Here is a 12,852-nt window from a genome sequence, read left to right on the forward strand (position 1 = left end):
GCTCCGGTACCGAGTCTGCTCGAGCTCCGCAACCGGCACCAGCGTCCCGGCACCGTTCCCTCTCTCCCGCGAGGAAACGGAAGACGGCGCAGACGACCTCTAAGCCGCATGCTCTGGGACCGCTTGCCCAGCCACCACCGGCACCTCCGGTACCGGCTGCGGCGGTGCACAAACCGTGCACAGTACCGTTGACTCCGGCGCCGCAAGCAAGGTGCAGCTTCGACCACACCCGGCCTTCCTCCCTAAGGTGGTGTCGGCCTTTCACCTCAATCAGGAGATCTTCCTTCCGGTCTTCTTCCTGAAGCCGCATGCCTCACCTCGTGAGCAACAGCTTCACACCCTGGACGTCCGCAGGGCCCTTGCTTTTTATATCGAGCAGACGAAGCCCTTCCGGCATTCACCACAGCTATTTGTCGCGGTTGCTGATCGCATGAAAGGCGAGCCGGTCTCCTCGCAGCGGATTTCCTTCTGGGTGACGACATGTATCCGGACATGCTACGAGCTTGCTCGCGTGCCACCATGCCGCCTCACCGCTCACTCGACGAGAGCGCAAGCCTCGTCGGCCGCCTTCCTGGCCCATGTTCCCATCCAGGACATCTGTAGAGCGGCCACCTGGTCTTCTGTACACACCTTCGCTTCCCACTACACGTTGGTGCAGCAATCCAGAGACGATGCAGCCTTCGGCTCTGCAGTCTTACACTCTGCCACGTCTCACTCCGACCCCACCGCCTAGGTAAGGCTTGGGAATCACCTACATGGAATGCATAGGACCAATCACTCGAAGAAGAAAGGACGGTTACTCACCGTAGTAACTGTTGTTCTTCGAGATGTGTTGCTCCTATCCATTCCAGACCCGCCCTCCTTCCCCACTGTCGGAGTAGCCGGCAAGAAGGAACTGAGGAGCGGACGGGCCGGCTGGGGTATATATCCAGCGCCATAGCGGCGCCACTAGTTATTAAATTCAGTCCATTTGATGCCATTTCCCTGTTTTCAGTTTAAGATTGTAGGAAAAGCATATTGGCTGGCTGTTTCTGCTAGAACAACCAGCAGTGAAATAGTTAATGTTGGCATTTAAGTCGTAATCGCTAGGTAACAAGCCATTGAGATGAAGGGGACAGTTCACACCTCTCTGAGCTATTTTTCAGGCTTTCTGCAAACACAGGCAGCCAACACTGCATCAGTTCCACTTGATGCTTGTTTTCAAAGTTTTGTTCCTTTTTCTTCCTAAAAGGAGTAGAAACAGAGACTGTTTTATGAAAGCTCAGATTCTCGAACATATTTCTGCAGCAAGAGGTGAATACTGTGGCTGTGAAATAATGGCATATACTGGCCTTTGATTATGGGCACTATAGAAATATAAATTAAATACAGAGACAGGCACCTAGAGATATTTCACAGTTGGGGAAACTGAGATACAGAGATGCAACAATGTTAGTAAGGTGCTGTAATTGCTAAGGATACTCATTATTGGTTCATTAAAAGACTACTGGAAAATACAGTCTGGGGAATAATCCCTGCAGTGGCTTAAGGGGAAGTCTCTCTGTTTTGCTATTGACAAGCTGCTGTTTTCTAAACGGAAAGGTAACAGGGAAGTGGTGTTGATCCAGCTAGGTATTCAGTGGGGCAGAAGGTTAAATACTTGGTCAATACTTGGTCAATTTGGTCAATACGTCAGGCTTCTTGATGCGTCTGTACTTACAGCACCTGCTCAGTGCCAGTGTTGTCACCAGCATCAATAGTGTCTGCTCCTTCCATTGCAACTGCAATTATCTCAGTGCAGTTAGCATGATGAGCTTTCAACATCTATCATGGAGGCATGGGTTATGGTCCCTGCTCACAGCAAACCTCCTCGGTTATTGAAGCTGCCAGAGAGCATCCTCCGTGAGGCTCCATTCTGAGTAAGGGGCTCAGCATTCATATCAAAATGCACTGTCAGTGGAAGAACTAACTCCTGGTAAAGGTTCAGCAGGTGGTCGCTGGGCTTTGCAGTTCATCTGTTACCAAACAGCTTTGGGTCAGCTGCCAGGCGGTGCTGTGATAACATACAGTAGTTGTAGATGACCTGATGTGCAGGGGAGTAACAGGAATCACTGTTGCAGAGCTGGTAGGTAGTTGAGGGGTGGATGCTAAGGAGCCATTCTATAGGAACCAGCAGACATGGAGAGCTGTCCATGGCGGCCTGCAAGGTTTGCTTCCCTTGGGAAGGGACCCTGCCCTTTGGTAAAGGAGAGCTGTACAGGAATAAATGTGGTTTTTGGCTGGGGGGGAGGGAGAGGAGTGTTTTTAAGCACGACATGAATTCATAGTATTGATTTGGAGGAGAGGGAGGGTGCCCAGGCCGAAGGGAACCAACTGGTGGTGAGGAAATGAAAGGGGTGTCAGGCTCACGTGTGTGCAGGGGACGGGGATGGGTTGCAGAGAGCACAGTAGGAAATGACAGCAGAGATGAAGCATGGAGCTGAATTGCCTTTACTCCCTCCTGCTGTTTTTCATTTTCTCCTGAGCAAAGGGGATGCCCAGCCTCAGCGCCTCTTACAAAGGTGCCACATGCTAGTGTTGGATGTCGTTCTCTGACCCGGCCCCTTTTCAAGCAAAGGTTTGGATGGCACAGAAGCATCAAAAGTTTACATGTTTAGCTGAACCTAGAAGTCTCCTGTTCCCACCCCCTGCCCAAATCTCCAAGAGGGAGGGGGGGCCAGTAATTTCCTACCCTTCCACCAAACTCTTTTGGGGGGAGGAATGGCCTGCAGGCCTGTTCCCTGCTTACCTCAAGGACCCTCATCCCCACAGTTTCCCCTTCAGAGGGCTGCATTCCTGTTTGTGGTGCTCATGTGACTAAGGCCTGGGCTACACTAGCGGGGGGGGTTCGAACTAAGATATGCAACTTCAGCTACGCTATTGTGTAGCTGAAGTCGAAGTATCTTAGGGTATGTCTACACTACAAGAGTAGTTTGATTTAACTTAGGTCGAATTTGTGGATTCGACCTTATGAATTCGAATTTGTGTATCCACACTAAGGACACTAATTCGACTTTGTGAGTCCACACTAACGGGGCAAGCGTCGACATTGGAAGCGGTGCATTCTGGGCAGCTATCCCACAGTTCCCGCAGTCCCCACTTCCCATTGGAATGCTGGGTAGAGCCCCCAATGTCTGCTGGAGGAAAAATGCGTCGAGGGTGGTTTTGGGTAACTGTCGTCATTCAACCGTCACTCCCGCCCTCCGTCCCTGAAAGCGCCGGCGGGAAATCTGTTACCGCACTTTTCTGGTCAGTGACAGCGCGGACGCCACAGTACTGCGAGCATGGAGCCCGCTGCGATCATCGCTGCACTTATGGCCGTTGTCAACTCCTCGCACCTTATCGTTCACCTCTTCCACAGTCAGCTGCTGAGAAATCGGGCGAGGAGGCTCCGGCAGCGCGGTGAGGACATGAAGTGTCAGAGTGGCACAGACCTCTCACAAAGCACGGGATCCCGCGCTGCGGAGATCATGGTGGCAATGGGTCATGTTCATGCTATGGGATGGCGATTCTGGGCCCGGGAAACAAGCACGGACTGGTGGGACCGCATAGTGCTGCAGGTCTGGGATGAATCACAGTGGCTGCGAAACTTCAGGATGCGTAAGGGCACTTTCCTTGAACTGTGTGACTTGCTGGCCCCTGCCCTGAAGCGCCAGGACACTCGGATGCGAGCAGCCCTGACTGTGCAGAAGCGAGTGGCCATAGCCCTGTGGAAACTTGCAACGCCAGACAGCTACCGGTCAGTAGCGAACCACTTTGCTGTGGGCAAATCTACCGTGGGGGTTGCTGTGATGCAAGTAGCCCACGCAATCGTTGACCTACTGCTCTCAAAGGTAGTGACCCTGGGAAACGTTCAGGTCATCATAGATGGCTTCGCCGCGATGGGATTCCCAAACTGCGGTGGGACTATAGATGGGACTCACATCCCTATCCTGGGACTGGCCCACCACGCCAGCCAGTATATTAACCGAAAGGGCTACTTTTCAATGGTGCTGCAAGCACTGGTGGACCATAGGGGACGTTTTACCAACATCAACGTCGGGTGGCCGGGCAAGGTTCATGATGCGCGTGTTTTCAGGAACTCTTGTCTGTTTAGACGCCTGCAGGAAGGTAGTTTCTTCCCGGACCACAAAATAAGTGTTGGGGATGTGGAGATGCCTACAGTGATCCTCGGGGACCCAGCCTACCCGCTAATGCCCTGGCTCATGAAGCCCTATACAGGCGCCTTGGACAGTGACAAGGAGCTCTTCAACTACCGGCTGAGCAAGTGCAGAATGGTGGTGGAGTGTGCTTTCGGACGTCTCAAGGGGAGATGGAGGAGCTTACTCACTCGCTCGGATCTCAGCGAAACCAATATCCCCATTGTTATTGCAGCTTGCTGTGTGCTCCACAATCTCTGTGAGAGCAAGGGGGAGACCTTTATGGCGGGATGGGAGGTTGAGGCAAATCGCCTGGCTGGTGATTACGCTCAGCCAGACACCCGTGCGATTAGAAGAGCCCAGCGGGAAGCGCTGTGCATCCGGGAGGCTTTGAAAGCTAGGTTCCTCAGAGAGCAGGGTAACCTATGACTGTCCAGTCTCTTTACAGAGAAGCTGAACCTGCCCCTGTTTCAGTTACTATTGACTTTTTTCAGCGGTTACATACCCCGTTCACCAGGTTTCCCCCCTTCCAACAGACGTTTAAAAATAAAGTTATTGGAACATTTTTAATTAACAAAGCTTTCTTTACTAACGAATTCACGTTAAAGGGTTCAAACAGGGACGCAGACTGTGGTGGGTACGGTGTGCAGTGATGTACAGACCGCTTCTACACTCGAGGACTGACAGGCTCCTGCTCCTACAGCGGTCTCTGGGGGGAGGACGGTTACAGGAGGGTGTGCAGGAAGGGGTGGGTTTGCAGGAAGGGGTGAGGGGTGTGTGGGAAGGGTGAGTAGGTGTAGGGGGATGATGGCTCTGGCTGGGGCTCTGGGCATCGGAGAGGTTCATGGCTAGGGTGGAAGGGCATGGTAAGGGCAGCCTGCCTTGCCATTTGTGGATGCCAGGCGCTCGGACCCTGGGGCAGCATACACCTCCCAGACTGACCTGGGGCAGCAGACACCTCCCAGAGTGACCCGGGTGCCTAGTGACTGCACTCTGTGTGTGACCTGCTGTTGATCCTGCACCCTGGTAATGGTGGCTGTCCTATGCAATTAACAAACCCCTATCTCCCCTTCACAAAAAATCTTCTGCAAAGAAACATGACGGAAACAGTAATGAACAGCAAACTATTTTTAATACTCAACTACACAGTTGGGGGATGAAACTGGGATTTTGGATTGGGTGAGCCAGGAAGGGAAGCAGCTCTCATACTTTAGGGAATGAGAGCTGTTTGGTACATGAGCGCTCTGCTGGGGTGGAGTGACAGTTTTCACGGCCCCTAGCGCCCCTCCTTCTTGTGATTTTGGGTGAGGGGGGGACAGGACTTTGTGGCGGGGGAGGGCGGTTGCAGATACAGTTCAGGGGGGCTCTCTGCTCCTGCCTGCGGTCCTGCAGAACATCCACAAGGCACCGGAGCGTGTCCGTTTGCTCCCTCATTAGTCCAAGCAGCGTTTGAGTCGCCTGCTGGTCTTCCTGCCGCCACCTGTCCTCCCGTTCGCTGTGTGAGCGCTGCTGCTGAGAGAGGGTCTCCCTCCACTGGCTCTGCTGGGCCGCCTCGGCTCTGGAGCAGGCCATCAGTTCAGCGAACATCTCGTCCCGAGTCTTTTTCTTTCGCCGCCTAATCTGCGCCAGCCTCTGTGAGGGGGATGCCGGGGCAGTTCGGGAAAGAGCCGCAGCTGTGTGATGGGAAAGAGGAAGTGATTTCCTTGCAAAGATACATGTTTGCGAACACTGCACACAGTCTAGTCTGTTTCTGTGAACAAGACCATACAGGGCACCTATCTCATGTGCTCTCAGGACAAGTTCGAATTTTCGGCATTCGCTTTCATTGCCTGGGGTCTTGCACTGGAGATCAGACAAGCGGGGCAGGACAGCAGAATCCGTGTAGCGGCCAGGCCTGGTAAGCCGTAAACTTTAGGCTGCTTAACAGTTAATGGATAGCAGTGCCCTCCTGCTGCAGGCAATCTGGAAAGCATAAAGTCTGACCCTGTTCCAGCCCCTCGCGGCTGTCCCTGGGAAAGATCCCTGTATGCTTTCCTTCTGCAGCCTCCACCACGTGGCTGTTAAACGACGGTCATTGTTATGCAAAGGAAAAGTCAAGCATTCACAATAGTAACATTACAGTAATTCCCCTAATTAGATGCAGCAGTCGCCGAGCGAGATCACCCTGAGGCGGGTCACTAGGAGAGACAGAGAGCGCATGCTGCGTGAATCCCTGCACAGACCAGGGCCCTATGCTGCCATGCTCGTCGAGGCAATGCTCCCACTGTACCTGAGGATGGCCTGGCGCGGAAGAGTGTGCTTCCACGGAGCACCCAATAAGGCACCTCTCCCCAGGAACCTCCTGCGGAGGCTTTTCGAGTACCTCTACGAGAGCTTCGTGGAACTCTCCCAAGAGGATTTCTGTTCTATCCCTATATGTATTGACCTTCTTTTCATATAGTTTTTATTCCTGTTTTTAAAAAAATAAATGTTTACATGTTTATAGCACTTACCGACTGATCCTTCCCCTGATTCAGAGTCCGGGTTAACGGCCGGGGAGGGTTGGTAGGGGATCTCTGTGAGGGTGATGAAGAGATCCTGGCTGTCGGGGAAAGCAGTATTGTAAGCGCTGTCGCCTGCCTCGTCCTCCACAAACCCTTCCTCATCTTCCCCATCTGCGAACATCGCCGAGAAACTGCCCGTTGACACTATCCCATCCTCAGAGTCCACGGTCACTGGTGGGGCAGTGGTGGCAGACCCACCGAGAATGGCATGCAGTGCCTCGTAGAAGCGGCATGTCTGGGGCTGGGCTCCGGAGCGTCCGTTTGCCGCTTTGATTTTTTGGTAGCCTTGTCTCAGGTCCTTGATTTTCACGCGGCACTGCGTTGCAGCCCGGCTGTATCCTCTGAGTGCCATGGCTTTGGAGACCTTCTCGTAGGTCTTTGCATTCCGTTTTTTGGAGCGCAGCTCCGAAAGCACAGACTCATCGCCCCACACTGCGATCAGATCCAAGACTTCCCGGTCAGTCCATGCTGGGTCCCTCTTTCTACTCTGAGATTGCATGGACCCCTCTGCTGGAGAGCTCTGCATCGTTGCCGGTGCTGCTGAGCTCGCCCCGATGTCCAACCAGGAACTGAGATTCAAAATGGCCAGACAGGAAAAGGAATTCAAATTTTCCCAGGGCTTTTCCTGTATGGCTGATCAGAACATCTGAGCTTGGACTGCTGTCCAGAGCGTCAACACAGTGGTGCACTGTGGGATAGCTCCCGGAGCTACTAAGGTCGATTTCTGTCCACACATAGGCTAACTCGACATAGCCATGTCGAATTTAGCGCTACTCCCCTCGTCGGGGTGGAGTACCGAATTCAAACTAAAGAGCCCTCTAGGTCGAACTAATTAGCTTCCTGGTGTGGACGGTTGCACGGTTAAATCGAATTAACGCTGCTAAATTCGACAAACTCCTAGTGTAGACCAGGCCTTAGTTCAACTTACTTGGCCGTCCTCATGGCGGTGAGTCAACTGCCATGGCTCCCCCGTTGACTCTGCTTACGCCTCCTGCCGAGGTGCAGTACAGGTGTCGATTAGTGGATTGATTTATCGCATCCAGACGAGATGCGATAAATCAATCCCCGACACATCGAACACTACCTGCCGATCCGGCAGGTAGTATAGATGTACCCTAAGGTAGTTTCTCTCATGGCCAGTGTGATCCCTCAGCCTTCCTGTGCAGTCACCTTAGTCGGGTCTCATTTCCCCATTGCCCTGGTAGTGGTCTCCTTCTGTCCCTCTCCTATACTGCAGTTGTCAGAAAAAAGGTTGATGTGCTCATTTGGATAGTGCTTTTTCAGTCACTGGCGAATGCTGCTTCTCTTTGAGTGTCAGAGAAGTACATGGGGCCAGAATCCGATTGACCTTTTGCTGGAGTAAATCAGCAATAAAGCCGGGGTTAGATGGCGTTACATTGGAATGAGGCCCAATGCTTGTGTCTAAGCCAGGGAAATGAACTGATTTTGATATATGTAAAAAATGGCTCCTCATCTCCACCCCTCCCATGTCTGTATGTATGGTTAGGGGAGGGTTGCACCAGCTCATTTTCCAAGTATAGCCAGGACCCTAGAGAAAACAAACTAGGGATGAGAAGCTCTTCTTGGGTGGCTTACCCCAGCTTCAGCATGTGTGAGGAAGAAAATACTGACACCCCCTCCAAAAAGGTGTGGCTGCTTGGGGAAGCTGAGTGAAAGGAGGTTCAAAATCATCTACTGACTAGAGAGCAGGCCAGAGCCAAGGCTACTAGGAGGAGGAAATTGGTAACAGTGCAGCTAGGACCCGGCTAATAGTCTTTGGAGATTGCAAACTTGGACAGGAGGCCAAGTTCTGCCCTTGTGGATAACTCTGGGGTTAAATTCATCACTGGCTTCAGCAATGTTATAAAGGAATTAATTTGGCACAGTGGGGGCAGACATGCTCATAGCATTTGTGTGGGCAAGTGTACAGAGAATGGCACTGCACAGAAAGTGGCACATAGGGATGTGTGTTTTTATGACATTTCTATCCCGGCAAAAGCTTTAGTGCAGATACAGTTCTACCCTCATAAAACGTGCTTTAGGGGTATAGCTTATTTTGTTTAGGAAACTGGTATAAGGTAAGTCAGCAAAAGAACTCATGTGCCTGTGTTCCCACTAGGAGAGTTTGCCCATATAGCTATACTGGTAAACCCTTTCTAAGGTAGACAAGGTTTTAAATAGTTTGCATTAAAGCCTCAGGCCCGTTAAAAGCCTGGCTTTCAGGAATGAGACTCCTAGCCTCCCATTATTACATCAAGCCCAGGGGCCATATTTCACCATCTCACTTCAAGTCAACAGATCGTCGTAGCTATCAAAATCCAGAATCTGCCCATACAGTACAGACAGTGTCAATTACCGTGGAAAGTTTGTAAAAAGAGCAGCAAACAAGAGAGAATGTTCCCAATCTTTATTACTGCAGACCCAGAGGAATCCATTGTGCATATTTCAGATACAAAAATCACTCTTGAAGACTTCTCTTTCCCTGCTAGGAGAGGGAATGGAGTGTTCTCATGCCTCTTGTCGCTGAGCCTCTTTCCTTCTTCAAAGCACATTTAGCCAAGTCTGACAAAGAAACCACACATGACAATTGAAAGCAATTTCTAAAGCACTGGCAGTGGAATCTCCATCAAAAAAATGACATTTCCACCACACATCCGTCCACAGACCTAGCTTACATGATACATAAAAATCAGTGCAAAATGTTGCACTAGCCTGAGCGCGTCCCTTAAAATTTGGGATGTTTAAAGATTAGGGTTCTTACACTCCTGGATTCTACCCCCTACTGCATATACATAGCAGAGAACAGAGAAGGATGCCTTTATGATCAGAACAAGTTCTTGAACACTTTGTCCATTAAAACCCATATCACACAGTGAAATAAATGCAGGCATCATGTTTATTTCAACACGTGATTTTAGGAACAAGAATTGAGACTGGATCATGTCCAGGAACCTGTTTGATACTGATCAGCACCAGAAGCTTCAGGGGAGGGTGAAGGAAACCCTATTGCAGGCAGCTGTGGGATAATCTGCCCTCCAGGAAGGCCTCATTTTAATCCCTAATAGTTAAGAGATTGATTTAAACCCTGAAGCACCAGGTTTTATCTCTCTCCCAATTTTTTGCTAACACTAACTTTTGAAAGTCTGACTGTTTTTATTATCCAGGTAAGTGTCCACTCCCTCTTTGACTCTTGCTAATTTTTTGGCTTCAAAGACAACCTGTGTCAGTGAGCTCCACATTCTAATTATGTGTTTCTATCGGATTTGCATTCACTATTTTTCAAATTTCTTTGACTATCTGTTCATGTTGTGAGACAGGGAGAAGAGAAACTCCTGCTCTACCTTCTCTAGACCCAGGCATTATTTTATGTTTACTTTTATCATGTCCTCTCTTTCTCACCTCCTTTCTAAGGTAAACCCTAATCTTTTTCATCTTACTTCATAGGAGAAATTTTCCTTGTCTTTAATCATTCTCATCACCCTACTCTGAATCCCTTCTAATGCTGCAATAAAACCCAGCTACCCTTTTGGCCAGCACACATCTATAGCCATAGCACCTGCCGCGCAGTGATTATTTCAGTGTGTAGGCACATGGCTTTGTTTTGTGTTTGTTTCCTCTCCCAAGCCCCCATCTGACTCCTGGCTCACAGGAATACATACAGTGTATCCACTCACCCTTCTTTCATTTCTGTTTCATTCTCCCCCTAAAAAAACCAAAACAAAGGAAATTTAATGTAAAAATCCTATAGTAATGCACTGTTGAGTTTCTAAACAATTTGTTATTTGTATTTCAAAAGGATAGAATTACACACTGCGGTAGCAGTTACTCAGGGCTTGTCTTCGTTCCTGTGCTAAATCGGTGCTGCTGCCTTCAATCCAGCAGCGCCAATTTAGCACATCTGGTGGAGACGTATTATGGCACCAGGACAGCACTCTCCCGTCGGTGTAACTACTCCACCTCAAAAAGAGGGGGAAGCTATGTTGGCGGGAGAGTGTCTCCCACCAACATAGCGTGGTGTAGACACCTCTTTACGTCAGTGTAACTTGCATCATTCAGGGGGTATTTTCATACTCCTGAGTGACATAACTTACATCAACTTAAGCGGTAGTGTAGACAATGCCTCATTCACAGTATACCTGACGTTCTACACGCAAATAATATAACCTGGTACACAGAAAGGCCAGGTGGTTATACAGGTAAAGGATGTAAAGGGGAAGTACACAGTGATATTATACGTTCATTATACTATGGTGCAGTAAATCAATTTGTAAACAAATAGCTAGAGCTTGGCATGGCTTTCTTTCTTTCTACACGCGTACGCACTTCTGATGCCTAGTGTGGCCATGCCATGTTTCCATGAACAAGCTGGATGCATTTGGGGAGGCATTTATTTGAGTTTGTTTGAGATTCTAAACCTACAAAAATCATGAATTTGAAAAGGAGAGATCCAACAGCTCAGTGAGTCTCTTGCAGAGCAATAATCAAATAAATGGACTGCACGCATTTGCAGGATGTTGCTTCCAAACATTCTGAGCTTGAGCAATCACACACATGCAATCAAGGCAAAGTCAACACACCAACAAATGTAATTTATGTTCTTTCCAAATACATTCACCAGGAAAGTCAGACCAAATGGTAACATTTCAGGAAAGTTACAAGCACTTAAAAATGTGGTGTTTGAATGAATGTGTCTCATCAGCCATTTTCTGCTACCACAGCCCCAGTACATTAGGGCCAGATGCTGCTTGACTTGCTCATGTGAACAGTCCAACTGCGGCTAGTGGGACCACTCCCATGAGCATGGGGTTATTAACACAAGAAAGCTGGGAGTGAGCCTCCCACCCTAGGCAGAGAGGCGTGTGCTAGCTCAGTTTGAGCTAGTGTGCTAAAAATAGCAGTGTACACGCTGCAGCTCAGGGAGTCCCCCAGCTCAGACCCAGGGGCTCAGGTGGGCTTGAGAGCCCAACCCCAGCCTCCACATGCTATGGACAGTGGCAGAAGAAGGAAGAGATGTATGTACTGCAAACTCCCAGTTCCCTGAACTAACCTTCCCATCCCTTGACAACCATCAGTGGAATTTCACTGTTCAATAGTTAAACGACATCTTTAAGGGTTAGACAGTAAAAATCTCTGGGAGTTAAACCAAATACAGTCACAGACTCCTTTGGACAGGGGCTCCTATGGCATAATGCTCTCAGGACTGCTTCCAGGCAACAATGCTGGCAGTCTGCAAGAGATCCAGATGCTGCTGCCCCTGAGGGACGGTCTGATGGAGAGAGGGGTGCTTCTCCATCCTGTGTACAGTCAGGATGGTGCTCTGAACAAAGTGGGTGCAGCTTCCTTCCCTCCCCCAGGGACTGAGCTCCAATGACTGAGGCAGGGAAAACAGATCTCAAACTCACCTGACTCATCTTCTCTCTTTGCAGGGGCTATATCAGCCTGCGATTGCCTGTCTGATGTAGCAGAATGGCTCACCACTAACCCTCCCGGCTGGGTCTCGTCGTGCAGTGTATCATACAATGCTTGGCTGGCTAGGACAGCATAAGGGCTCTCTATAACCTCTGCCGCAATCTGTTCAGCAGCTGTTTCGCTGAGAGCAGAACTGGCTGCCACGGGAGGAGGTCTCCCTGGTATCTTGGTCACAGATTCTCCATCACCCAGTGACAGCTGTCCCACCACTGAAGAGTTCTGAGCCACTGCTATGTCCGTGCTCCTGTGGATGATCTGATGAGCAGCACTGATGTGCTTCCGCTGGGACTGCCTCACTGTACACAAAGAAGAGAGGATTTTCACTTGGAGCCATATTGCATGAATTTTCTGCATGGATACCCACCCTCCCCCACTGCCTCAAAGGCAGCTCTTAGCTTACAGAAACTATGAAAAAGCTTGTCTCAGGAAAAATCACACCCTTCTGGTTTGGGCTGATAGGGTTCTACTGCCATCTAATAGCAGCAAGCAACCTTGTATTTTGCTTTGAAGGCAAGCTATGGAAATAGACAGAACTGCCAAGTGAGTTTCTTTCCTACTCAGGGCAAAAGTGAGAAAGGTATACTCCTGTGTTTTAAAATCATCACCATTTGTTTATTGAAACAAATCTTTGAAAGAGTGCATCTGAAATCTGTCCTCTAAACCACAGGATTTTTACTCTAGCA

General features: G+C 49.7%; 1 protein-coding gene across 3 annotated transcripts in view; it reads right to left on the reverse strand.

The window, feature by feature from the left end:
* Positions 1–9,083: 9,083 nt before the first annotated feature.
* CFAP91 (cilia and flagella associated protein 91) overlaps positions 9,084–12,852 on the reverse strand; it is a 61,152-nt gene continuing 57,383 nt past the window's right edge. For 2 of the 3 annotated variants that reach the window (XM_045001125.1, XM_045001126.1), the window contains 3 exons: positions 12,103–12,465; positions 10,375–10,403; positions 9,085–9,262 (listed from right to left, as the gene is read on the reverse strand). In XM_045001125.1, coding sequence (XP_044857060.1) covers positions 10,393–10,403; positions 12,103–12,465 — 374 coding nt within the window. In that variant the 3' untranslated portion in view covers positions 9,085–9,262; positions 10,375–10,392. Of the gene's footprint in view, positions 9,263–10,374; positions 10,404–12,102; positions 12,466–12,852 lie in introns of all 3 variants that reach the window. The other variant, XM_045001124.1, reaches the window with a different exon arrangement.

This window comes from Mauremys mutica, chromosome 1 (genome assembly GCF_020497125.1).
Source record: "Mauremys mutica isolate MM-2020 ecotype Southern chromosome 1, ASM2049712v1, whole genome shotgun sequence".
Classification (NCBI taxonomy): Eukaryota; Metazoa; Chordata; order Testudines; family Geoemydidae; genus Mauremys; species Mauremys mutica.